At 38.8% G+C, this 26,327-nt stretch overlaps 1 protein-coding gene across 5 annotated transcripts; it reads right to left on the bottom strand.

Moving 5' to 3' along the window:
- Positions 1-1,920: 1,920 nt before the first annotated feature.
- On the bottom strand, positions 1,921-25,864 carry Znf133 (zinc finger protein 133). 5 transcript variants are annotated; one of them, XM_046434645.2, is made up of 6 exons: positions 25,750-25,864; positions 24,465-24,649; positions 17,945-18,021; positions 13,183-13,309; positions 11,282-11,377; positions 1,921-3,828 (listed from the first exon to the last, which is right to left on the bottom strand). In XM_046434645.2, exons 3-6 carry the CDS (start codon positions 17,945-17,947, stop codon positions 2,090-2,092), a joined length of 1,965 nt encoding a protein of 654 aa, XP_046290601.1. In that variant the 5' UTR covers positions 17,948-18,021; positions 24,465-24,649; positions 25,750-25,864; the 3' UTR covers positions 1,921-2,089. The 5 variants fall into 5 exon arrangements, with proteins under 5 accessions (XP_046290601.1, XP_046290612.1, XP_046290621.1 ...); XM_046434656.2 differs by having other exon boundaries at positions 24,465-24,646; positions 25,750-25,855; XM_046434665.2 differs by lacking the exon at positions 25,750-25,864 and adding an exon at positions 25,393-25,616.
- Positions 25,865-26,327: the final 463 nt, after the last annotated feature.

Genomic DNA, 26,327 nt, shown 5'->3' with positions numbered 1-26,327 from the left:
AATAATTTCTCAAAGGTTTCTTTCACGTGGAAAACATGGACAAAAATTACCCTTTCTTTGCTCATTCCTCCTGTGTCATTTGATCCAAAGATGATACACAAAAGCATACAGATATGTTCAGGCTTTATGTGTACAAAGAATGAGTGATCTTCTACCTTCCCAGTGAAAAATCCAGCTCCAGAAACTGCAGGTTGTTTGTGTGTATATGTGTGTGTGTATGTGTGTGTGTGTGTATCCTCATTTCTTGGCATAGGTGATTATCCACAGCTTTTATGTCTGTACTCTTTGAGTTATTCTTCCTTTTCCATGCAAGACAGACTATGTTTGCCTATCTCCCTGCCCATAGGAAGGTAGGGGCTTTTCTGTCCTTTTCAGACAAAGCTGGTGTCTCTATTGCAAATGTCTTGGATTCTATGTTTCTTATTGAATTTCATTCCATTAGACAAAACCATATCCACAAAGATCTTCAAGAAAAGCCTCTCTGGTTTGTCAGAGTGCTCTGGGATAGTACCCTTAACATTCACAGAAACCATTTTGTATAGAGTCTCAGAGCCGTTCAGTTAAATCTTCCTGAAATCTTAAAAATACACACAAAAAGATAGTCTTACAGCTTCACCCTTGAGATGATCTTTACTTTAAAGACCATTTTGAGCAAAACCACTTTGGTCTGGAACACAGTTGAGGAGGTGTGGTTAACATTCTTTAAATGTGGTTAAATTTCATTAGCCCAGCAATCGGAGAACTACCAAAGGTGTTATGGACAAGGGGCCTTAGGCCAATTAACTCGATGGTTGGTACAGGCTCTAGGTCCTAGGATAGAATGCTGAGGAATATGATTAAAAGTCCTATACTCTGGTATTACAGGATAATTATCCCTATTATTGGAAGCTGAGAAAGACACATGATTAAAGTACTGGAGTGCCAATGAGGTAGTACAACTGAGGTGCCTGGGCACTATCCATGTTCTTGGTGGTCTGATATAGGTGTATCTAAGACCCAAAGCTCTGAGACTACAGAACTAGCCCTGGGAATGCAGTGCTAAGGACAGTGTATTGGTAGGAAGGTCCCAGATGGGAGGACCAGGGACCAAACATGAGGAAAGCAACAAAGGGACTTAGTAGATGATTCAGCAAAGGCAAAACATAGATCTTCAAGAGATAAGGCAAAAAGCAAGAAAGGGACTGGGAATGGTGACACACACCTGTAATCCCAGCCACTCGGGAGGATGAGGCAGGAGGTCCACAAATTTGAGGCCAGCCTTAGCAACTTAGCAAGACCCTGTCTTAAAAAAAAAAAAAAAAAAAAAAAAAAAGAACTGGGAGGCCAGGTAACTCATGGTGAAGCATCCCTGGGTCCAATCCCTAATATAAATAAAAAATAAAAAGAGCTATAAAAAGCCAAGGGAAGAGGGTAGCTGCAGATAAAACTGGGAGATTCCGCCTTCTCACCTAAATTCCCTACATACACTTCTTTTTATTTATTATTATTATTTTTTTTAGTTATACATGGACACAATATCTTTATTTTTTTAATGTGGTGCTAAAGATCGAACCCAGTGCCTCACATGTGCGAGGCAAGCACTCTGCCACTGAGCCACAACCCCAGCCCCTACATACACTTCTTAAGATTCTCCTCACACAAAGTCACTGAGTGACTCAGTCCTTACGTCTGCTAAGGGGCTGAATTCTTACGTAATTGTATCTGTATCATTCCATATTTCTTTTTTTAATATTTTTTAGTTCTAAAAAAATTGTTTAGTTGTGAATGGATTTTTTGTTTTACTTCTTTATTTATATGTGGTGCTGAGGATCAAACCCAGGGCCTCACATATGCCAGGCAAATGCTCTACCACTGAGCCACAACTCCAGCCCTTCATTCCTTATTTCTTATAAGATGTGAGAATGAGGCACACAGCTAAAGTTCCAGATTTATATAGAAGCAAAGTTTATTAGAACAAAAGGCCACAAAACATGGAGATTTACTGGGGAGAAAATACGCTAAATTAATGTCCTCTGGTCACTTATGGAATGCATTTTCCGACTCCATTACATGGAAGTATAAAGATTTTGACCATTAGTCCTCTCCACTTTCAAAGGGAATACAAGGGATCAGATTGCCCCAAGCAGGGCTCCGAGGTGGGCTGGAGTGTCGGTTTGTGGTGGATGCACTTCCTGTGTCTCTTGAGATGAGATTTCTGCCTGAAGCCTTGCCCGCAGGCCTTGCACATATAAGGTTTCTCCCCCTTGTGTGCCATCTGATGTGAGATGAGGTGTGACTTCAGGATAAAGCCTTGGCCGCACTCTCGGCACACAGAAGCCTTCTCTTCTGAGTGTACCTGCTTATGTGTGATTAAGGCCGACTTATTGCTGAAGCCTAGTCCACACTGCCTGCACATGTAAGGCTTCTCCCTTGAGTGCTTCCTCCTGTGCCTAATAAGCCCTGCCTGGTGACTGAAGCCTCGCCCACACTCCCGGCACACATACGGCCTTTCCCCTGAGTGTGTCCTTTGGTGTGCAACGAGATTTGACTTCTGGCTGAAGCCTCGCCCACACTCCTCACACACCATGGGCTTTTCCCCTGAGTGTGTCCTCTGGTGTCTGATGAGGTTTGATTGCTGGCTGAAACCTCGACCACAATCCTTGCACACGATTGGCTTCTCCCCTGAGTGAATGTTCTGGTGTCTGTTGAGGTGTGACTTCAGACTGAAGCCTCGCCCACACACCCCACACACATACGGCTTCTCCCCCGTGTGTGTCCTCCTGTGAGAGATGAGGGTTGAGTTCTGGCTAAAGCTGTGCCCACATACCCCACACACATAAGGCTTCTCCTTTGAGTGTGTCCTCTGGTGGTTGACAAGGGTGGTCCTCTGCCTGAAGCATCGCCCACACTCCTTACAGGCATAAGGCTTCTCCCCCGAGTGTGTCCGCTGGTGGGAGATGAGGTTTGACCTATCACTGAAGCCAAGGCCACAGTCGCTGCACACAATAGTCTTCTCCTCTAGGTGCGTCCTCTGATGTCTAACGACAGCTGACTTTTGGCTAAAGCCTTTGCCACACTCCCGGCACACATAAGGCTTCTCCCCCGAATGTGTCCTCTGGTGTATGATGAGGTTTGACTTCTGACTAAAGCCTCGCCCACACTCACTGCACATATAAGGCTTCTCACCCGAGTGTGTCCTCTCATGAATGATGAGGGTTGACTTCCGGTTGAAACCGCGACCACACTCCCTGCACACGATGGGTTTCTCTCCAGAGTGTGCCTTCTGGTGTCTGGCAAGGCTTTTCTTTAGACTGAAGCCTTTTTCACACACGCCACACACATAAGGCTTCTCCCCTGAGTGTATCCTCTGGTGACTAAGGAGGTTTGTCATCTTGCTGAAGCCCAGTCCACACTCGCCACAGTTGATGGTTCCAAATCTGAGGACTTCTATCCTCTTCAGCAATTTGTCTGTTTCCTCAGGGTTCCCTGTCTGAGCTGGGCTGGCCTCCATTTCTACCCCTCTGATGCCATTCTGAGAGCTGACTGGCTGCCTTTGGGGTGGCTTGGAAAAAGCTCCCAAAGATCTTTTTTTTATCCTACCAAACAAAGGCTTGGTCCCTTCTCTCTCTTGACCTTCTGCCTGATCACTCCAGGAGCTTCCATCAGAGGCTTGCTGCTGCTTCGTCTGGTCCTCCAGGCATGGATCCCCAGGCTCGACATGACTTTCTGCACACAAGCATGTGAAGATCCAGGGGGGATGATTACACAGCACCTGCTGCACAGGGAATTTCTTACTGGAGAAATCTGGAGGGCACAAAGGACCAGGCTGGAGTTCTGGCTTTGCTTCTGCTGCAGAGAAAAAAACTGAGTCAGAACGGAGTCCTCAGAGGGACAGCCCAAACAATCTGCCTCATCTAATGGTGAGTCTTGATCCCATTCTTCAAAATGCTTAAACTGAAGTGCTACCCAACCAAGACTTCTTAATACGACCTACTTTCCAGACCATACGCCATACATCTTCTACTATAATCCAAAAACCACTACAGAAGTGAGGCTATAAAAGCATCACAGGCAGTTCGGGTATGTAAATAGGGCCACAAGCCACAGCCTCCACATAATTACCTTTGAGCTAATATCACACACTGATAGGAACCCTGTCTGTAAGTTTTTTTGTTTTTTATTGTTTTTGACTGACAGCTATAACTGTAAGGCCCAGGTGAAATGTCTTTCCCCATTTCCCTGGTATGACAAATGGACAAAAAGAGCAGTCATTCAGACTGGCCAGAGGACCCTAGACTAGAAAGTAACATACATGAGTGGTTAAAGAGACAGTGTGTGAAACACTCTGAAGCTCACATCCACTGACAAATATGTAGAGAAGAGTACTTTGTGTCAAAATTTCTACAAGGCAGTAGGCCCTCAGCATTGGTCAACACAAATGTAGTCAGACAACACAAACTAACTTAAAAGATGCTCCCTCCTGGTGTCCCTGACCAATCCCTAAGAACTGTTAATTTCCATAATTAATGTAAATTTCTCCCAGTAACCAGTGTAAAAAAAGATTTTCCAGGCTGGGGACATAGTTCATGGTAGAACACTCATCACCTAGTATGCATGAGGCCTTGGGTTCAACTCCCAGCACAAAGAAAAAAAAGAAAGAAAAAAATTCCTGCATAGTACTTCTTGTGTAGGAAATGTTAACATTAAATATATTGTTTCATTGCTATTGGTCCTAGTCAGCTAAAACAATCAATAACCAAGCAATCTGAGAGGTATAGATCTTAAGTCTACCTAAATATTCTTTTGTGAGCAATAATAAAACTTTTTTTTTTGAATGAGAGAGTGAGGGAGAGAGAATTTTAATATTTATTTTTTTTTAGTTGTCAGTGGACACAACATCTTTGTTTGTATGTGGTGCTGAGGATAGAACCCGGGCCGCAGGCATGCCAGGCGAGCGTGCTACCGCTTGAGCCACATCCCCAGCCCGCAATAATAAAACTTATTAGAAATGTGTACCCATCTAGATTCCAGAATGATTCTCTTATACAGAATGTTATTTTGACTCTGATTATCATAATTAGCATAATAATTAATTAATTAATTATAATTAGTATAATTACCCTTTCCTAACACTTAAAAGTTTTGTCTCTTTCCACTCAGAAAGGCATGAAATGAATACCTTCCTTTTGTGTTTCAGTGCCTGGCAAGTAAATAGCTCACCTTCTTTCCTTTCAGTAGCTCCAATGACCTTTACTTCAGACTTGGATGACAGGATGAGAAACCACTGATCTAGCCTGATGCCTGCCTCTCCCCAGTCCCACTGCTGTCATGCACAGTAACTAGAATTGGTTGTCCAGTGGTCCCTCAAGACTGTTCTCAGCAGTGACTGAACCTGACTGCTTTCATTGAGCTCTCACTGTTTATTTTACTTAATCTAGCTTGTCTGAAATTCCAGAGCTCATAACTGGTTTCATTATTTCTATTTCTGGCCAGTTACTCCATAAGAGTAGGGTAACTCTGGAGTGGGTAGCGTTTTTAGATTTGATTTGTTGGCTCTTTTTCCTCTTGAATATGACAGAAGGAAAGCCTGTTGCTGATATCTCCTTGGTCAATATTCATACACATTAGATCACAGGGACATGGTAAGCAGATCTTTTGGCGTAGAAGGTACTCCTATGTCTATTCTGGATAAGTTGGGTGACTGTGATTTTGATACAGGAAATACCCCTACTCATCCTTATGGGGACCAAAGTCTCTGATATGTATACTAACTTCTGTGGCTATACATAAAATGGCAGGCTTTTTATTATTATTATTTTGGGGGGGGAATTGAACTCAAGGGTACTTGACCATTGAGCCACGTCCCTAGCCCTATTTTGTATTTTATTTACAGACAGGGTCTCACTGAGTTGCTTAGTGCTTCACAATTACTGAGGCTGGCTTTGAACTCGCGATTCTCCTGTCTCAGCCTCCCAAGCCGCTGGGATTATAGGTGTGTGCCATTATGCCCAGAAAATGGCAGGCTTTTATTTGCACAAAACACAATTTGGAATTATAGTGGGCTCTTAAGAAAAATTTTAACTTTTAACATGGCTTTAACATCTATAAGGAATAACAGAAGAAGCAGGAAAAATGAAATTTCAATTCTCCATTGGTCAACCTTTTGAGTTGGTTGTAAAATTGGCCATTATGTGTACACTTTAGGAATATTTAGTCTGAGAAAGATTGAACAGAAATACTATCAAACCAACTAATCCATTTATAAAATATTGTAAATCTAGAGGTGTTCCTGTACTGATAGGTTTATAGAGACTAGTGAGTACTGATACAATTGTAAATTTTTAAAACCCAGGAATATCCATATTAAAATAAAAAAGGAGGGCTGGGAATGTAGCTCAGTGTTAGAGGACATGCTTAGAATGCACAAGGTCCTGGGTTCAATCCACATTGCCAAAATAAATAAATGAACTCCTAATGATTTTGATGGTCTGGTTTCTGAAGGGAATTTTCTTGATGCAGCTGGACAGCTAGATCTAAAGAAAAAAGTTGCTGGGCTCATTGGCACACAGCTGTAATCTCAGCTGAGGCTACAAGTTTGAGGCTGGCCTTGGCAATTTAGTAAGAATGCTGTCTCAAAATAAAAATAAATAAACTGTCTGCACATGTAGCTCAGTGGTAGAATGTCACTGGGTTTAATCCCCAGTACCTCAAAACAAAAAAATGAAAAAGAAAAATGTTTAATTTTAGTTAAGTTAGGAATCATGATTATCAGGTTACACTGAAAGAATAAGAGACACTCACGGCTTAAAAAGAACTTTAATAGCTGGCATATAACTATAAAAGGGGAATTAATAATTCAAAAATTCAGTAAAGTCTTGAAATTAGGTGAAATGTCTCTTTCCTGACTTCATTACAGTGTAAATACAGCATTAATATAACATTTTAGTGATTAAAAAAACTTGCTTCAATTTCTTAAAGTTAGTTTAATTAAATTTCCAAGACTCTACTGATTGGAGAAATCATAAGCTAAAATTACACTCAGAAATGTTTAATGTTAGGAGAATGTAGACATACATGTCCAAACAATGTAATTTGCAAGCAGTGCCAGAATTATTGGAAATTTATGGTTCCTCTACTCAAAGTAAACTTCTGAAATAGAATATTTTCCAGGCAATTTTAACATCAACACTGATCGTGTTCCTTTTCAATTTCTAAGATTTCTTGTTAGATAATGAAAATTAATATTTTTGCTTAAGAACTAATAAAAATGAATATATTTATTAGGGACATGTTTTGAAATGTGAATACATTGTAAAATGGATAATTCAAACTAATTAATACGTATTACCTCCTGTAACTATCATTTTGTGATAAGGACATCTTATATCTACTCTCAGTGATTTTCAAGAATTCAATACATTGTTAATAACTATGGTCACCATGTATACAATATACCCCTTGAATTTATTCCTATCTGAAATATTTTAGCCTTTGACCAACATCTCCCCAACTACTTCTCACTCACCCCCAACCCCTAATAACCACCATTCTACTCTGCTACTGTAAATTTGACATTATTAGATCCACATATAAGTGTGATAGTGTGGCATCTGTCTTTCTGTGTGTGGCCTAGTTACTTAACATAATATCCTCCAGTTCATCCATGTTTTTGCAAATAAACCTGTTATGCTTATTTAACATTCTGATCAATGAAGTAGAGATGACTCTGCTTTTTGTGTACCTACCCACCTTGTTTTAAGAACTCTGATATTACCTTTCCTCAAACCAAGTACTAAATATGTAATAATAAAACTGTTACAATGTATTTTACACCTAAAATAAGACAGTCTTTTCATCTGTACACCTATATTTTGGGTTTCTAAGATAACTTCCTGGGAAATCACAAAGATTTGTTTCACCATGGATTTGTACACCATTCTTATGACTTTAATCTGTTCAACACTATTGCAAGAGCTGCTATTTTTCTTTAAAAGATCTTTTAAAAAGATATCAGAAAGATAAGTTAAACTTTAAGCCAATTATAGGTAAAGTGCTAATTATTAATATAGTTATATGCTTTCAGGTTGAGGAAAAAAAACGTATAAATGTACAAAGGCTAGGGTATATGGCATTCACTTATTCTAGAATGCACACTCAGAACAGATAAAGCCCCTACCTTCTATTGCTTTCTGTCCCACCTTCCTTCCATGTGCTTGGCTAGACCTACTACCTCTTCCCTCAAGCAGACTGACAATTTTTTCAAACATTAGAGTTGAGTCAATGTCCTTGTTTCAATGCGACTTCCACATCATTGCCTACCATGCATCTTTTAGGACCATCCACACGCCTCTTGATTTCAAATCTTTCCCTGCAGACTTGGTAACCTTCTCACATCCTCTCCATCCTCACATTCTAACTCCCAAAGTGACTGTATTTGGAGACTAGGCTTTGAAAGAAGTAATTAATGTTAAATGGGTCATAAAGGTGGATCTTAAACCAAAGGATCGGTGTGCTTATAGAAAAACAAAGAGACAACAAGAGTGTATGAGCATAGAGAAAAGACCACGTGAAGACACAGCAAGAAAATGGCCATCTGTAAGGCCTCAAAGCAACCAAACCAACTGACACCTTGATCTTACACTTCCGGCCTCCCAAACTACGAGAAAATTAATTTCTGGACTGAACTAACACAGATGCCCTGATTTCCTCCTTTCCTACCCATGTAGTAAAACACCTATTCATCTGCCTCACAGCCCCTAAGGGTCATGAAACTTACCAGTTGTTATAATTTATGAAAGGATTAAAGTCCCTATTAAAAGACAACACCACTTGGTTTGACATAAAATGCAATACTAGTGACATGCAGACGCTTACAAGCAAAACACCCAGATCACATTATTGTCATGTAAAAATTAAAAAGGCTGAATAAAAAAATACCATACCAAAAATATACATAAGAAAGTAAGGTGCTAAGACAATAAGAAATAAAAAGGAAGTTATGAAATAAAGAGAACATTAATGTTACATACTTCATTAAAAAATGAGAGAAAATTGTCATGAGCCTTTACACATCTAATAAATACAAAGAAGTGAAATAAAGAGTTGAGTCAAAAACTGAGAAATAAGTGGAGAATTTGATATTAATTGCAATAACCATGATGAGCTTTATGACACCCACAAGCAGTTGAAAATCATAAACAAAACTTGAAAAATAGCAATAGTTTCTATTAAATATGTTATATTTCCTTGATTTTAAGACAGAATTAATTGTAAGGCTCTATATTAAATTTAATAAAACCAAGAGGAAAAATTTCTTGCCCAAAAAAATACACCTTAAAAAAAAAAAATACACCTTTTGTTCCTTCCTCATTTTCTCCCCTTGTTATGTGTACTTATTTTATGAACGGGAAGCACAATATTATCAAAGGAATTTAAAAAAAATTAAAACACTTATACACACAATAAAGTTACCTATACCTTTATAATTTAAAATAATGCAAATAAGAAAAAAATTCTCAGCAACTTCTTGCCGTACCCTCTAGGATTCTATCTCCATACAGGCAACTACTAGTAATGGTAAATAACAATAGATTTCTATGCTCACAAAAACATATACTTTTTCACAAACTTCATTTTTATTAACAAAAGACTGAAATGAATAAAATACCATTATGAAAATTTTTCATTTAATAATATATTCATTCAGTATCAACCATTTTTCAAAACAGGTAAAGAAAAACTTGCTTATAATTAATGAACAGAAAATGAAAAATCTCATCACAAAAATAGAAAATTATAAAACTAAATGAAAATTACAGAACTGAAAAACATCTTAAAAATATTACTGGTGAGAGTCAGTAGAGATGGCAGATGAGACAGTAAACTTGGAGAAGAGCAACAGAAATTATCCAATCTGCAGAAAGAACAAGAATAAACAACTTCTAAAAATTTGTAATTTTTGATCTAAAAGGGAAGAGTAAGAATATGGCAGAGAAAAACATGTGAAGAAATAATATCCTAAAGGTAATCACATCATAGTCAAACTGTTGAATGCCAGAAATATAAGGAGAAATATGAAGAACACATTGGAAGTAGTCAGAGGACACAAAGAAATTATATTCAGGGTAAATAATGATACAACTGACAGCAGACATTTTTACTCATTATAATGGTGGGCAAAATAGTATCTTTTGTACTTTTTTATTTATTTATTTTTTTAGATGTTGGTGGACCTTCATTTTATTCATTTCTTTATATGTAGTGCTGAGAATTGAACCCAGTGCCTCACACATGCTAGGCAAGTGCTCTACCACTAAGCCACAACGCCAGCCCTCAAATAGTATCTTTTAAGTGTTAAAAAATAACTAAATAACTGTTAGGGTTTCGATGTGAGGTGTCTCCTAAAAGCTCATGTGTGAGATAATGCAAGAGAGTTTAGAGGAAAAATGATTGGGTTATGAGAGTCTTAACCCAATCAGTGAATTGATCCCCCAATGGCATTAACTGAGTGGAAACTGAAGGCAGGTACGATGTGGGTGGAGGAGATGGGTCATTGGGGGTGTGCCTTTGGAGGATATGTTTTGTATCTGGTGAATGGAGTCTCTTTCTTTCTCTCTGCTTTCTGAACATTAATATGAGCCACTTTCCTCAGCCACACTTTTCTGCCATGATATTCTGCCTCACCTTGAGCCCCAAGGAATGGAACCAGTCTTCTATACATCAGACCTCTAAAACTGTGAGCCCCTAAATAAACTTTTCCTCTCCTAAAATTGTTGTCAGGTCTTTTAGTCACAGCAGTGAAAAAGCTGACTAAAGCAATAACCAATCTAGAATTCTATATCCAGTAAAAACGTCCTTCAATAGTGAAGATGAAATAAAGACACTTTTGGCAAAATCAAATATGAGAAAATATAATGCCACCTACATCACAAGAAATGCTAATGGACTGTTTAAGGCTGAAGAACAATATTAGGGGAAACTCAAATCTTAAAAAATAAAAATAAAAACAGGAGAAAACAGAAAATGTTAAGTTATACTACATTCTTGAGGTAGCCTGGGTGGAGAAGACAAACTCAGTGAAAGGACAAAAGGGTCCCAGGGGAGGAAGGAGAAAAGAGATGCCAGGAAAGCCCTAATTAGAATGAAAATGGAGGTCTGAAGGGAGGCTGTCTGGCAATCTGAAAGGCAGTCCAAGAAGTCAAGAGAACAAATTCCCTTCCCAACACCTTATCAATGTCTCCTCTCTCCCAACCCTGCCCTCTGACAGTTCTGTGTCCCATTTGCCCAGTGTTCTCCCACTTACCTGGACAGGTAGACAATAGACATTTTCTTTCTTCTCTCCATGTTTCTTTCCCTTGCTCAAGCTGGGTGATGAGTTTTGGTTTAGAAAATGGAATTCCTGCTCTCAGGAAAAGAAAAAACATGGCTGTTGGATGGAGTCAAGGGTCCACTCAAGAACTGAGTCAAATGGTAGTCATCAAGAATACAAACAATAATAAATGCTGGAAAGGATGCAGAGAAAAAGAAACACTTTTACACTATTTGTAGGACTGTAAATTAATACAACCACCATGGAAATTAGTATGAAGGTCCCTCAAAACACGAGGCATGGAATCACCATGACCCAGCTATACCACTCCTCAGTATTTATTCTAAAGAATTAAAGCATACTAAAATGATATATGCATGCTCGTGTTTACAGCAGTACAATTCACAAGAGCCAAACTATGGAACCAGCCTAGGTGTCCACCAATGGATGAATCGGATAAAGAAAATGTGGTATATGTGTGATGGATGACAAAAAGAGGCCTGGATGTAAAATAAATTATAAGAACACTAGCAATGGCTGTGCAGTGCATATCTATAATCCCAGGATCATGAGTTCAAAGCCAGCCTCAGCAACTTAAAGAGGCCCTAAGCAACTCACTCCCTGTCTCTAAATAAAATATTAAAATGGGCTGGGGATTTGGCTCAGTGGTAAATCGACCTTGGGTTCAATCTATGGTACAAAGAACAAAACACACACACACACACACTCTCTCTCTCTTACAATAAACTGTTCCTAGGAAAGGAAGAATTACCCTCCCCTTTTAGTCAGCTCTTCAGGAAACCTGAACCTAATTAACACCGTAGACCCCTATCTTTTAGATTGTAAATAACCACCTCTAGGAATCCAACTGCACCTCAGGAGATGTAAGAAAGGAAGACTCTGCTTCTGTAAACAAGTTCCCCTGCTAGAAATCCAGCCCACTCTGTCTTCTATTGTATAGACTAGAAATTATTTTATGGCAACAGATAACCTATAAATGTTGTGAGAAACTGGAGATGGGGGCTCAGAATTTGGAGTCTGATCTCCTCTGGGCCCACTGGTGTAAAATAAATTTTGAGTTCTCCCACCTTCCAAGTGCCATTGCAGCTTCTTGACTGGTCTGATTCCCACAACATATATACATAATGGAGTTTTATTCAGCCATAAAGAAAAATAAAATTACGTCATTTGCCTGAAAATAGAGACCATTATTTTAATCGAAATAAGTCAAGTTCAGAAGGTCAAGGGTCAAATGTTTTCGCTCATATGTGGAAGCTAGAGAGGAAAAAGGAAAAAAAAAAAAGTGGGGCGGGGTGGGAGGATTTCATGAAAATCAAAGGGAGATCAGTAGAATCAGTAAAAGGGACCAGGGGGTAGGAGAAGAGAAGTTCTGGGGAGTGATATTGGCCAAATTATATTGTTACATTGCTTGTATAACAAAAAATTCTACCATTATATACAACTATGCACCAAATAAAACGTGGGGGCGGGGGGAGAATTCATAGTCAAACTGGGTGAGGACCTTCTATAGTACAAAAACCTGAAAATAATGGGGAAGATTAACTCAGATGAGAGCATACTGATTCTATTGAATGCCAGATGGATAAATGCCTATAAAAAAAATTTAGTTAACTTAAAAAGAGAGCCCAGCCTAGAGGAAAAGGTCTAGAAATGCAGAGTATTACAACACACACCCCCCACACACACACACACACACAAACTATTCATTTCCAATTCTACAAAATGAGACCTTTCCCTAAGGAAACAGGGAACAAAAGGCCTTTGCTTTCTAAGTCCTACCCCAAAGGCCAAGTCAGAAAGCAAGATGGCTACTTCAAGCTTAGCCCAAACTTCCCAGGAATAAGAATGTAAGTTCTAAGAGATACCACACTTACCCAGAGAGACCAAGTTGCTATAGTTCTCCAGCATCACCTCCTTGTACAGAGTCCTCTGAGCAGGGCTCAGCAGGCTCCACTCCTCCTGGGAGAAATCCACAGCCACATCCCTGAATGCCATGTGTGCCTGTAACACAAAATAGAGCCTGCTCTCCTGCTTGCTCATGGCTCTGGGTGAGAGCCATGGAGAAGGCTACTCTGGGGAGGCAATGAAATATACAGATCCTGCTTTTGACTGTTGCCATGTGTTCCAAGACATTTAAATCCCATGTCTATTCAGCCAACAGCATTTGGGAGCCTACATACTCAAGGTCCTCAGTGGACTATCTGGGATATACATGTGAAAATAAGAGTCCCTAAGTTTGCGAAACTGTAGATCTAGTCAAAAGAACAAATGACATTAAATAACAATAAAGCACAACAGACTTTATGAGTTTTAAGAATTTAAAAGAGGGGCTGGGGATGTGGCTCAAGCAGCCTGGCACGTGCGGGGTGCTGGGTTTGATCCTCAGTTCCACATAAAATAAAAATAAAAGATGTTGTGTCCACTGAAAACTGAAAAATAAAATTTAAAAAAAAAGAATTTAAAAGATCAGGGCCTAGCTCGGTGGTAGAGTGCCCACCTAACGTGAGCAAAGCCCTGGGTTTGATCTCCAATACCACAAAAGAAAAGGAAAAAAAAAAAAAAAGAATTTAGAAGATCAAATAGGTATCATATTAGCATTAAAATAGCTGTGTGATTAAAGTTCATACAGTTCCACACTGGCAAAGACTAATCTAAAATTCAGTTTTTCCCCAAATCCCACAGATCTCAGCTTTTCTAGCCTGAAGCACAAGTGGGGAGTGGTGAAGTATTTGAACCGTAGTGTTTGGGTTTGAGGCCCACCTCTGCCACTAATGTCTCAGATTTCTCAACTGGGAAACAAGAATAACAATACATTAAACTTCTCAGGCTGAGGATGTAGCTCAGTGACACAGTACTTACCCAGCATGCGTGAGGTCCTGGATTCAATCCCCCCGTCACCAAAAAAAAAAAAAAAAAAAAGAAAAGAAAAAAAAATTTCCTCCTTACACTAGATACTAACAGTGGAACTTCTTGACCATTCAATTAAAAAACTAATCTCCCCATCCTGTTCTAATCCCCCTGCTTAGTTTTATTCTTTTTATCTCCTTAGCACTATTTCAAAGTGGAAGACACATTGGGATGAAGTTTCCTAATACTGGGCCTGGAACTGGTCTTTAAATGGATTCACAATATTGCACGACCATCATTGCTATCCATCTGGAGAATATTTTCAGCACTTCCATAACTCAAACTCTTTAACCAATGAACAATAACTTCCCATTCTCTCCTTCCCCCAGATCCTGGTAGTGACCATTTTATTTTCTGTCTCTACATATTTGGTTATTCTCTATACCTAAGATAAGGGGATCACACAAAGTTATGTCTTTTGGTGGAAGGCAGCCCAATGCCTTCTGCTTTCTGAGATTTCTAAAAAAATTTCTGATAATCTCATCGAGGATCTCTTGTATGTAAGGCAGCTTTTTTCCCACTGTTTTCAAAATTCTTTTGATGATTTTGGCTTTTGATGTTTTGATTATAACATGTCTTGATGTAGGTCTCTTTGAATCTATCCGGGTACTGGGATTGAACCCTGGGGCATTTTACCATTGAGCCATATCCTCAGCCGTTTTAAATTTTTTATTTTGAGACAGGATCTCACTAAATTGCTTAGGGCCTCACTAAGTTGCTGAGGCTGGTCTCAAACTTGGTCCTCCTGCCTTAGCTTCCCAAGTTGCTGGTACTACAAGCCCGTATCACAGTACCCAACAATGTTATATCTTCTTGTGTTTGGCGTATTTCATGTAGCATTCATCTTCAAGATTCATTTACACAGAAGCATGCACTCAGAATTTCATTCCTTCTTCACTGCATATACATACTATATTCTGTTTATTTTACCAATGGGCATAGTTTCCAGCTACTGTGAATAATTCAGTCATACACACTGGTATATAAATATTTGTTTGAGTTCTTACTCTCAATTCTTTTGTGTATACATCCAGAAGTAGAATTACTGGATCAAATGGTAAGTTTACAGTGAACATCTAAACCATGGCAGCCAGTACACATATGTAAGGATACCATCACTAATCATTACAGAAATGTAAATGAAGACCACAAGGACATACCACTTTACACCTATAATAATGGCTAGAACCAAGAAAATAAAGTACAGAGAAATAAAAATTAGCAGATGTACCATTTTCCACAGCAGGTGCACCATTTTATATTTTCACTAGCAATGTAGCAGGACTGTATTTTATTCCATTGGTCTCTAAATCTATATTTATGCTAGTATCCTCTCTGCATACAGAGGTTTTTAATTCTTTTTTTTTTTAACCTTTATTTTATTTATTTATTTTTATGTGGTGCTGAGAATCGAACCTAGTGCCTCTCACGTGCTAGGCGAGCGCTCTACCACTGAGCCACAACCCCAGCCCAGGTTTTTAATTCTCAAAGAACCAATTTCAAGTGTCATTAATTTTCTCTATTATTTTTCTTTCCTTTTCTTAGATGTTACTTTACAAATTTTTATTTTTTATCTGTTCTAATTAGTTATACATGACAGAATGCATTTTGACACATCATACATAAATGGAGGTCCTTCTCATTGTTCTGATTGTTTTCCTCTATTATTTTTCTATTCTTTATATTAATTGACTCTGTTCCAATATTTATTATTTTTCTTTGTACTAGTTTTAGATTTAATTTGCTCTTCCTTTTCTAGTCCTCTGTTTTAAAAAAGATTGCTGCCTGAAAATTTTACTTTTTAAGGCTAAGCAAAACTTCACTATAATACACACATGTACATATATACATTTTTTCTATTCTTCTTTGAGCACTTTAAAAATATCAGCCCAATGCCTTCTGCTTTTTGAGATTTCTAAAAAATTTTCTGATAATCTAATCAAGGATCTCTTGTATGTAAGGCAGCTTTTTTCCTGCTGTTTTCAAAATTCTCTTGATGTTTTTGGGTTTTGATGTTTTGATTATAACATGTCTTGATGTAGGTCTCTTTGAATTTATCCTACTTATACTTTGTTGAGTTTCTTGAATGTTCATATTCATGTTGTTCATCAAATTTGGAAAGTTTCTTGTCATTATTTCTTCATATAATTTCTCTCCTTTTTTCTTTCTCCTTTCCTTTTGGTAATCTCACAATGTAAATGTCGGTCTACTTCCACTTGATCATTTTCCACTTGCTCCATAGACTTTGTTGACTCTTCTTCTGAGTTCCTGACTTAATTTTTTTTTTTTTTTTTTTTGGTATCAGGAATTGAACCCAGGGGCACTTAACCATTGAGCCATACTCCTCAGCCATTTTTATTTTTTTATTTTGAGTTAGGGTCTGCTAGGTTACTTATAGTCTTGCTAAGTTGCTGAGGCTGGCTTTGAATTCATGATCCTCCTGCCTCAGTCTCCCGAGTTCCTGGGATTACAAGTGGGTGCCACTATGTGGACATGATTTAATTTTAATTGTCCTATCTTCAGGTTTGCTTTATTTTGTCTGCTCAAATCTGCTTCAAAATCCCTCTAATGAATTTTTCATTTCATTTATTACACTTTTCAGCTCCAAAATTTATTTTTGGCTTCAAGTTTTACTTTACATCTCTTTATTTACATTTATATCTTGTTCTTACATTATTTTCTTAACTTTGTCCACATCCTTTAGGTCTTTATGAATCTTTTCAAGTTATTTTAAAGTCATCTTCTGGAAGTCTATATTTCCTATGACCTATTTTTTCCCCTTTGAATGGGCTATATATTTTTTAACATCTTGTGGTTTTTCTTGAAAATGGAACATTTGAATCTTAAAATATGGCAACTATGAAAGACAGATTCTTCCCCTTATTCAAAGTTTGCTAGGTTTTTGTTGTTTTTAAATTGATATAGGGTATCTCCATCCTAGGATTAGAATGAGGTATAATGTTATACCTTCCCATAGGTGTACATAGTGACTTTCTAAATTACCCTATAGATGCAGTTGCTTTTTGTCTTAGTCCCGAAATACCTGACATTTGAAAAAGGAAAAGTAAAGGGAGGGGACAGGTGGTGACTCCTTAAATCTCCAGGAAGTCACTTTAGTTGGTGAGGGTTGGAACAACAGCAGACCATCTCTGTGATCAGGAAAGGCAATCAGAACACAGATCCTTGATACCTGGGATATAAAATCCTTATATTCCACCCTGATGCAAGCTGCTCTGGTTAACATGTGCATGGCTGCTGCCACAGGACCAAGAGGATGGGGACAGACGGTACTACTACACTAAGAGCTGATATTAACTGTGATATACCATTCATGCCTTTCCCTGGAAGCTGAAAATTTCAGCTACACTCTTCCAAAACAGGTACATCTGAAAGATTCCACCAGCACAACTGTGATGTAGGTGGGGAGACAGATTACGAGTTCTTCCTATTCTGTTATTGTGATGTCACTCTAAACCAATAGAAGTTGTGAAGCTGAATAAAGGAATGTATATACTGTACTCTGTCTTATACTACAGATTGTGTGTTGCTCAGTGCTAATACTAGGTTAATCACCACGTCATGGACTGAGCAGAGAGAAATGCTGAATAAGGGTTTCAGTTAAGATGATTCATAGCCTTAAGTGGAGCTGAGTATCAATAAGGCAGTCAGGACAGGAGAAGCGAATGTATCCATCCTTTGATAGCCAGTATGGAGACAGGAAACACTCACCATTCCCCTGGCTCTCCGGGACCCTGTGGCCACTTTTCCTGGACTCCCTAAAGAAGGATGATATTCAGAAGGTAGATCTGGGTAAGGAAAACAGAAATGAGAGGGTGTCAGGTAGAAACACTCTTTCCATGAGTGTGGCAGAGCCTGCTCTTTAACCTTATAAGTGGTAGAGCAGTGGCCAAAGGGAAGTGTGAAAAAGCAAGGAAAAAGTAGTCCTTGGATACAGCAAGTTAAAGGAAAAAACAAGCAAGGACAAAAATGTGAAGTCTTGCAAAACAAAATATTAAAAAAAAAAAAAAAATCAAAGGACACACAAGCTTTCCTTCCCTTGTAACCAAGCAGAAAGTACTACTTTGTTATACTAATAAGAATTTTCCTGAACTAGAAAAATATCTCAAAAATACTAGACTTTCAATCTGTTTACAGAAATGCATACATGAAATCATCATCTATAAAGAGAGAGAAAATGAGAATCCAAACACTTCAGTTAAAGAAAATTTCACACATACAAAAAAATTATACTGACACAGAAAAATCCATAATAAAACCATAACTTCAAGCTGAATAAAATAGTCTCAAACATTTCAGGATATAAAATAGCATTTTGAATCAAAATCCAAAAACCAAGAAACTAAGATGCAGGCAAAAAGTGAAATCAAAATAAGATATGACTGAACTTTAAAATAAACCCTACTTGTAGGATTACTGCATGCAAAATGAAGTCCAAATTACAAGATGTCCAAGGAAGAATAGATTTAAATAAAAACATGATGGGCACTTAAGAATAACCAGAAAAGAAGAATTAAAAAATGAAATAAAGAAGTAAAAAGGATCAGAGAGAAAGAAGGTAGAATGAAAAACAGACAAAGGAATAACAGTGATATATTCCTAAAAACAAAATAAACAAAAAAACAATAGAACAAAACAAGTATTTAAAAGTATAATTAAAGAAACATTTCAAGAATAGATAACCTGATACAATGGAAAAGCTGACTTGTAACTCTAAGACATAGACTAGAAAAACTATCAGATTTTAAACAATAACAACAAAAACCCAAAAAGATTCTAAGCAAAAAATACCAACTACCATCACATTTTTCAAACTCATAATTCAACTATTGTACATTATAGGTGGAAATGTACACCTGCCTACAGGTTACAATGGGTACAGCCACAAAACAGTATGATGGTTCCTCAAAAAATTTAAAATAGAATTATTAAGTAACCTCCATGCCACTTCTAGTTATACACTAGAAATGAAAAGAGTAACTCGAATGAATTATTTGTGTACTCATGTTTATAACAGCATTATTCACACTGCCAAAAGACAGAAACAACCCAAGTAACAGTAAACAGATGAATAAACAAAAAGTGGTATCTGCAGACAATGGAATTCATCATTCAGCCTGAAAAGAAAGGAAATTCTGAAACATGCTACATGGATGAACCATTAAGATATGCTAGGTGAAATAAACCAAAAATGTAAATATTCAAAGTAAGAAATGACAAGGGAAATAAATATTGAGCCACTAAAAAACTTTAGTTTTTAATGGTGCTGGGGATCAAACCAGAGGCTAACACATGCTGAGCAAGTGTTCTACATTGAGGTACCTCCTCAGTCCACAAAAAAAAAAAAAAAAAGAATTTTAAAGTCATATTAGATCATTTTACAGAGCTCTATACAAATAAGTCTGTATACACAGATGTAGTGTACAACTTATCAAAATTGACCCTAGATAGTCAAACTAAACCTTCAAACCAGATGGTCTCTATGCTCTAAAAACTGTCCCAGATAATTGAAAAATAAGAAAAATTTTCTCATTATTTTTATAAAGTAAGGAAAACACTGGGGCTGAAACTTGACAATAGTTCAAAAAAAGAAAATTATGGACTAATTATCACTTACAAATATTGAAAAAAAAAATCTAAGTAAAATATTAGGGCTGGGTGCAGTGGCATACACCTGTAATCCCAGGAGGCTAAGGCAAGAGGATCATGCATTCAAAGCCAGCCTCAGCAAAACATTAAACTTTGCTACTTTTTCCAATAATGTTTACCAACTCAGTGAAACCTCTTCTCTAAATAAAATACAAAATCTGGCTGGGGATGTTGCTCAGTGGTCGAGTGGCTCTGCCTTCAAACCCCAGTACTACCCCCACAAAAAAAATATTAGAAAGGAGACTCCAACATCACAATAAGAAAATATTTCACCATGACAAAGTGAAATTTACTCAGATTGGTTCAATATTAGGAAATTTATTATTATAATTCACCATATTTGCAGACCTATGGAGAAGTCATGATTATCTCCTTCTTGCCCAGATAGTCCAACAAAACTCAATACCCTAGGGAATGGGAAAGGGTAAGAGAAGGGAGTGGACATGATCAAAGCTTGATATAGGTATGTATGGAATGCCACAGTGAAGTCCATTAATTTGTTCAATTAATGTGTTAATAATTATATTAAAAAACTAAATAACTACTAGTCACTTAAAAAAATCCCTCAAGAATATAAGATTGATGAACTTTTAAAACTCTTTATTTAGAACTAATTTTAGACTTACAGAGAAATTGTAAAAATATCAATTTCCATACACTCTTTACCCAGCTTTCTCTAATGTTAACATCTTAGAAAACCATAATACAATGATCAAAATGAGGCATTAACATTGACACAATACTATTGACTTAATTAAACTTTGCCACTTTTTCTAATAATGTTCTTTTTCTGGTCCAGAATCCAACAGAGTTTCTCACATTTCATTTAGTTTCCATGTATTTAATTTCCTTTCATCCGCAACAGATCTGTGATGTTTTTGAAGAATACTCTCCATTTTGGTTTGTCTGATGTTTTTCATGATTAGAATGAGATTATTTCCCTTTAGGTTACAATACCTCAGAGGCTGTGATGCTGTGTCCTTTTCACTGCATCACATCAATGAGTTCATACTGGTATGTTTCACAACTGGTGATGTTGAACTTGATCTTGGCCACTTGGTTAGGGTGGTTTCTACACTCCATTTATAATGAATAAAGATACTTTGAGATTATGCAAATATCCCATTTCTCTTCAAACTTCCACACACTGATTTTGGCATACTTCTATGAAACCTGTCTGTAACAGTTATTACTATATTTACCAAATGACAATGTTTTATTTTCCTCTTTCATTCTAAACTCATTAATTAGAATTCCGTAAGCAAGAATCTCCCCCATTTATTTGTATTCAATTATTTATTTATATCAGTATGGGTTCATATTTTATCCTAGGGTTTACAATATTGTTATTATTTTGCTGTTCAAATTATTCCAGCTTTAAACACTGGGTGGGTCCCTTCAGGTTGGCCTCATATCTGCCCTAGCCAGTAAATGTGACACGGGTGACAGTATGCCACTTGAGGTTTCAGTCCTAGGGATTAAACCCACAAACTCTTTGCCCCTAAGCTATATCCCCAGTCCTTTTTATTTCTTACTTTAAAACAAGGTCCTGCTAAGTTGCTAAGGTTGGCCTCAAACTTATAATCCTCCTTCCTTAGGCTCTATAAGTAGATGGTATTACAGATGTGTGCCACCATGCCTGGCTTTACAGGTTTAAGTCATAAGAATGCTAGAAAGCTTTCACTTATGGGAGCCCTAAGAAGTTCAACTACCCTGCAGAAAAATGCAGAGAGGCAGAGACTCAAGCACTACATGGAGGATAAGGCCCAGTACCCAGCTGTTCCCAGCCTTCCAGCCAACCCACTAAGACACCAAATGTGTGAGGAAATAAATATTGAGTCCCCAAATGACTGCAGTCTAAGTGAGATCTGTAACTCAGAGCACAGGAACCACTTAGCTAATGCAGGTAACACAAAGAATTGGGTGAGATTAACATGGTTGCTCTTCTAAACCACCAGGTTTTAGGTTAGTTGTGCAGTAATCAGTAATCAATAATCAGAACCCTTTCAACATATGGTACCTTCTCTCTTCAGAGTTCTTAATGACAAAAGCACACTCCCCATCATCCATGTGCTTACCTGCCACATCAAACCAGTTACCAAGGTTGACTGATTCCTCCTCTGCCAACTCTCCCCTCACTCTTACCAGCTGAGACACTAGGACAATGGCAAAAGCCTCCTGACACAGTCTATAAAGACCACTGCCCAATGTCCTACTCTGCTTCATCTATTACTCCCAAAATGAGCTCTATATACACAAGGTTGAGTCATTTTTTTGTTCAGTTATTATTTATTGAGCCTCTAAGATGTGATAGGCACTGTTGCAAATACTGAGCATATGGAAGTGAACACAGACAAAAATTCCTTCTTCAATGAAATTAAAATCTAAAGGGGAAAGATGGGCACATGAAATAAATCAATAAAACACAGTTTATCAGTAAGTGATGAGTGACTTGAAGAGAAGTAGAGCATAGAAGAAAAGCAGTAACAGATGTAGGACCAAACGAATTAAAACAAATTAAAAAAAAATTTGTAAAAATGGGGCCACTTTCAAATTTTGGAATTTTAAATAGGGTGATTACGGAAGGAGTTTCTGAAATGATTGAGTAAAATATCTGAAGAATGTAAGGGAGTAAACATATTAGACAAGTGCAAAGACCCTGATGAAAGAGCCAGGCTGGCAAGCGAAGGAACAGATAGATGGTTCACTATATTTGATATGGTATGACTGAGATGGAGTGGTGGAGATGAAGTCCAAAGTCCAAACTTGTAGGATACTTGTTTTTAACCTTGGTTGGAATAAAAAGCTACTGCAGAGTTTTGAGCAAATGCATGTCATGATTTGATTTATATTTGAAAGCTCCTTGTGGCTGCTGTACTAAAATCTTTGGGGGGTTGGTTGGGGGTAGTCAAGAGACCACTTGAAGGCAACGATCCAAGTGCACCCTTACAATGACTATGGTGGAAGCAGCAGGGGCTGGAGATTGTTAGAGCTCAGACTTGCTTATTATAGAGTTTGTAAGAGCAAGAAATACATTGAGGATGACTGCAAGGTTTTGAGCCTGAGCAATCTGCCAGATCTCAGACAATCTGTCAAGTTACCATGCAATCTACAAGGAGTTTCCAGGTCTCTGCTTCCTTTTAAAGAACTATCTGTACCTCACTAGGGTGCAGCATGTTTGGGGTGGTGATTGGAATTTATTATTGGATACATTAAATTTGGGTTGTCCATGAGACATCCAAGTGGAAATGTGAGGTAGACAGTAGAAGACTAAGATGTGGAGTTGAAGGTAGAGATGTAGGCTGAACCTCAGAGAGATGACATCTAAAGCCTTGAGATTTGACAGTACCAGCAATAAGAGAACACACTTAGAGAAGACAAGAACTGAACACAATAGAGGCTTAAAAGTAGAGAAGGAACCAGCAAAAGGGACAGAAGAAGAGTACTCTCTGGAAACCAAGAGCAACTGTGTGAAAGGATATTTTAAAGAGGAAGTAAGGAACTATGTAAAGTGTTGCTCAGAACTGACCATGGTATTTAGTCACAGAGAGAATAATGGAAACATTAACAAGGTTATTTTTGATAAATAGGACCAAAAAAGCTTTATTGTAGTGTGTTTGAGAGATGACAGAAGGATAGAAATGGAGACAGCAAAATAGAGATAATTTTTTTCAAGGAGTTCAACTTTAATGGAAGCAAATGCACAGGGCAAGGAAGTGGAGAATAGACAGAAGGATAAGGTGGTATAGTATGATGACATAGAAAAGGAAAAGGAATCGAGGAGTATGCATGGGTGGAACCAAAGGATGCAATTGCCATCAAATCAAAAGTAAGTTTGGAAAGAACAGGAAAACTGAGAGGCCCAGGTTGTGTCACGAAGTAGAAGTTACTGTAAGAGTAGAGACAGGCAGAGACAGGGTAAACCATCAAGAATTCCAGATACTTCTCTCTCTCCTGCTTCTCACCAGGGCTGTTTTAACTGGGGGAAAATTAAATATGGACTGGGTATTAAATATTAATAATCATTAATTTTATAAGGTGTAACAATGAAATTATACATGTTAAAATTATAAACATCAAAATAAAATTATACATATGTATATACAACCTTATGTGTTAGAGATGTCTTCTCAAGTTATTTGCAGGTGAATTGATAAAACTGGAATTTGCTGTAAACTACTCTAGCATGGAAAAAAATAAATAAGGGCACTGGAAGACACAAGAACTAAACACTGACAATTCCTTTTTTTTTTGGTGGTGGTGCTGAGGATTGAACGAACCCACGGCCTTGTGCATGCAAGGCAAACACTCTACCAACTGAGCTATATCCCCAGCCCCAGAAACGCTGACAATGTCACAGCACCAGAGAACCCATGGAAATGAGAAGCCTGAAAAATGCTGAGAGGAGAAACGTAAGGAGTTATGAATGAGGACACTAGATTGGACTATCTGTGAAAACTGTCTCCCTTACAACAGGCCTGTTTTCCTATAGGAACCAGCTGGGTCTCTGATCGTAGATGGCAAAGTTGAACAAAAGAAACCTACTCACAAACTGAGATGCAAAAGGTTAAGTGGCACTGACCTGAAGCTGACCAGTCAGGAGCCCAGGAGTCCTTCCTTTCCCCACCAGGCAGTCTTCTCTAGGCAGCCAGGGGTCATATGAGGCAGAACAAGAATAAAAAGCATTCAGGAAAGTTGGTGGAAATCCTTAAGCTGCAACAGGGTAGCAGCACCACCTCTTCCTTAAAAGTATCAAGAATGGACCTGCTACAGAAGGAAAGAAGAATTATGAGCAGCTTCCCAAGAACAGAGCTGAGATATTAGTCTAACAACCTGCCCTGACAAAATGTTGACACCAAGCATGAAGTGTTCCTTTCTACTACTATTAATGAAAGGTAAAACTTACAGAGCACTTAGTGTATACCAGAGTCTATTCCAGTTATTATATGAGTTTTATCTCATTCTATCCTCACAACATCCCAATGAAGTAGATGGTATTACCATTTTGCAGATGAAAAAAACTGAAGCCCAGTGAGATCAGTCTCTTGCCCAAGGTGACAAAACTATAAAGTGACAGCCTGTAGAAATCAGACTGCGGAGACCAGGTTGTAAGAACTCTCAGTGTGTTCAACTTTGAGATGAATTACCTTTGGTCATGTAGAAGTTAAGTGCTAAATCTGGATGACAAGTCTGTGGAGTTCTGTTTCTGGCTATTCGAAATTTCTCCATAATAAATCTTTAAAATGTTGTGATTTTTATTGTCAGTGAAAAACTTGCCAAATGGGCCCCAGCTCAACCTCCTCCTCCAAGGCGAATTGGAAGCCTATGATCACGCCACTGTGGCCACTCCACAATCGGTCAAACCTGGACGTGTTTGGCAAAGCCGAGGGGCGATTGGATCCGAAGGCCACCACCAGCCCCCAAACGACCCAAAGCCTGGGAACGCTGGGCCCTAGAGACAATTCCTACCCACCACTTAGGAAGTATCAGACCCTGAAAAGCCTACTTACTCAACCCCACCGAAACGATTATGGCATCAGCAATCTCTTCTTCCAATACCGGGATCCCAACCAAGGCCACCACCCACAAGAACCCCAGGACAGAAGGTCAGAGCCCTGCACCCAGCTACTACCCGGTTCGCGATTGAGGTTCACCTCACTCATTCGGAGATGCGCACCCACACTCCCAAAATAAGACTTCCGGGAGAGGATGGCCTGAGCCACGCCAGGGCGTCCCCTTCTCTCCCCGCTTCCCTGCGCCATCCGCACGGTCCCCAGGCTCATCCCATAGACTAGCCTTTCAGGACCTTCTTTTCCGGGCAGAAAAGAGCACCGCCACTGCAAGAGTCCCTCGGAAATCTCACTCACCAGCGCCACCAAAGAACAAGGGGTCTCTCCAGCCACCGGCTGGGGCTCTTCTTCATCAGGGCGTCGGGACTACACCACCCAGAATCCTCGGCTTGCCGGGGGCGGGGGGGGGGGGAAACCACACCTCCCAGGATGCTCAGCGCAACCAGAAGCGCGCTGACGGCCGGCAACTCTCATCCCAGTGGCCTCCAACTGGTCCGTCTCCAAGCAACGTGCGGCGGTCTTCTGGAGGAAGACCACTGTCGCACCCCACGTTTTTCTTAAAGGCATGATCACAGGTCGTGCAAAAGCTCCTAAACGAGGCTTCTCCCCTTGCCGTAACTCTCCCTGAACGCCTCTGCCTCAAAGACTACACTTCCCACTGACCCTTGCAGTGACTTCCGCGTCCGGCGTCAGCGGCCATGCGACGAGCGGTAGTGACGTATCAGAGGAGCTCGATTTTTGCTTGTGGTCCTGGCTGGCGGTTTCTGTACCAAACTTCTTCTTGGTTTATCCTTGCTGCAGCTGTGGGGTTGGAAACCTGCGCCCGTATTCCGTGAGTGCCAGGCAGGCGTAGTTTTGTCTAGCACATATATCTT

This window comes from Marmota monax, unplaced genomic scaffold, assembly GCF_021218885.2.
Source record: "Marmota monax isolate L192 unplaced genomic scaffold, Marmota_monax_Labrador192_F-V1.1 WCK01_AAM20220418_F8-fsc00005, whole genome shotgun sequence".
Taxonomy (NCBI): domain Eukaryota; kingdom Metazoa; phylum Chordata; class Mammalia; order Rodentia; family Sciuridae; genus Marmota; species Marmota monax.
This window is presented reverse-complemented; position numbering and strand designations above follow the sequence as displayed.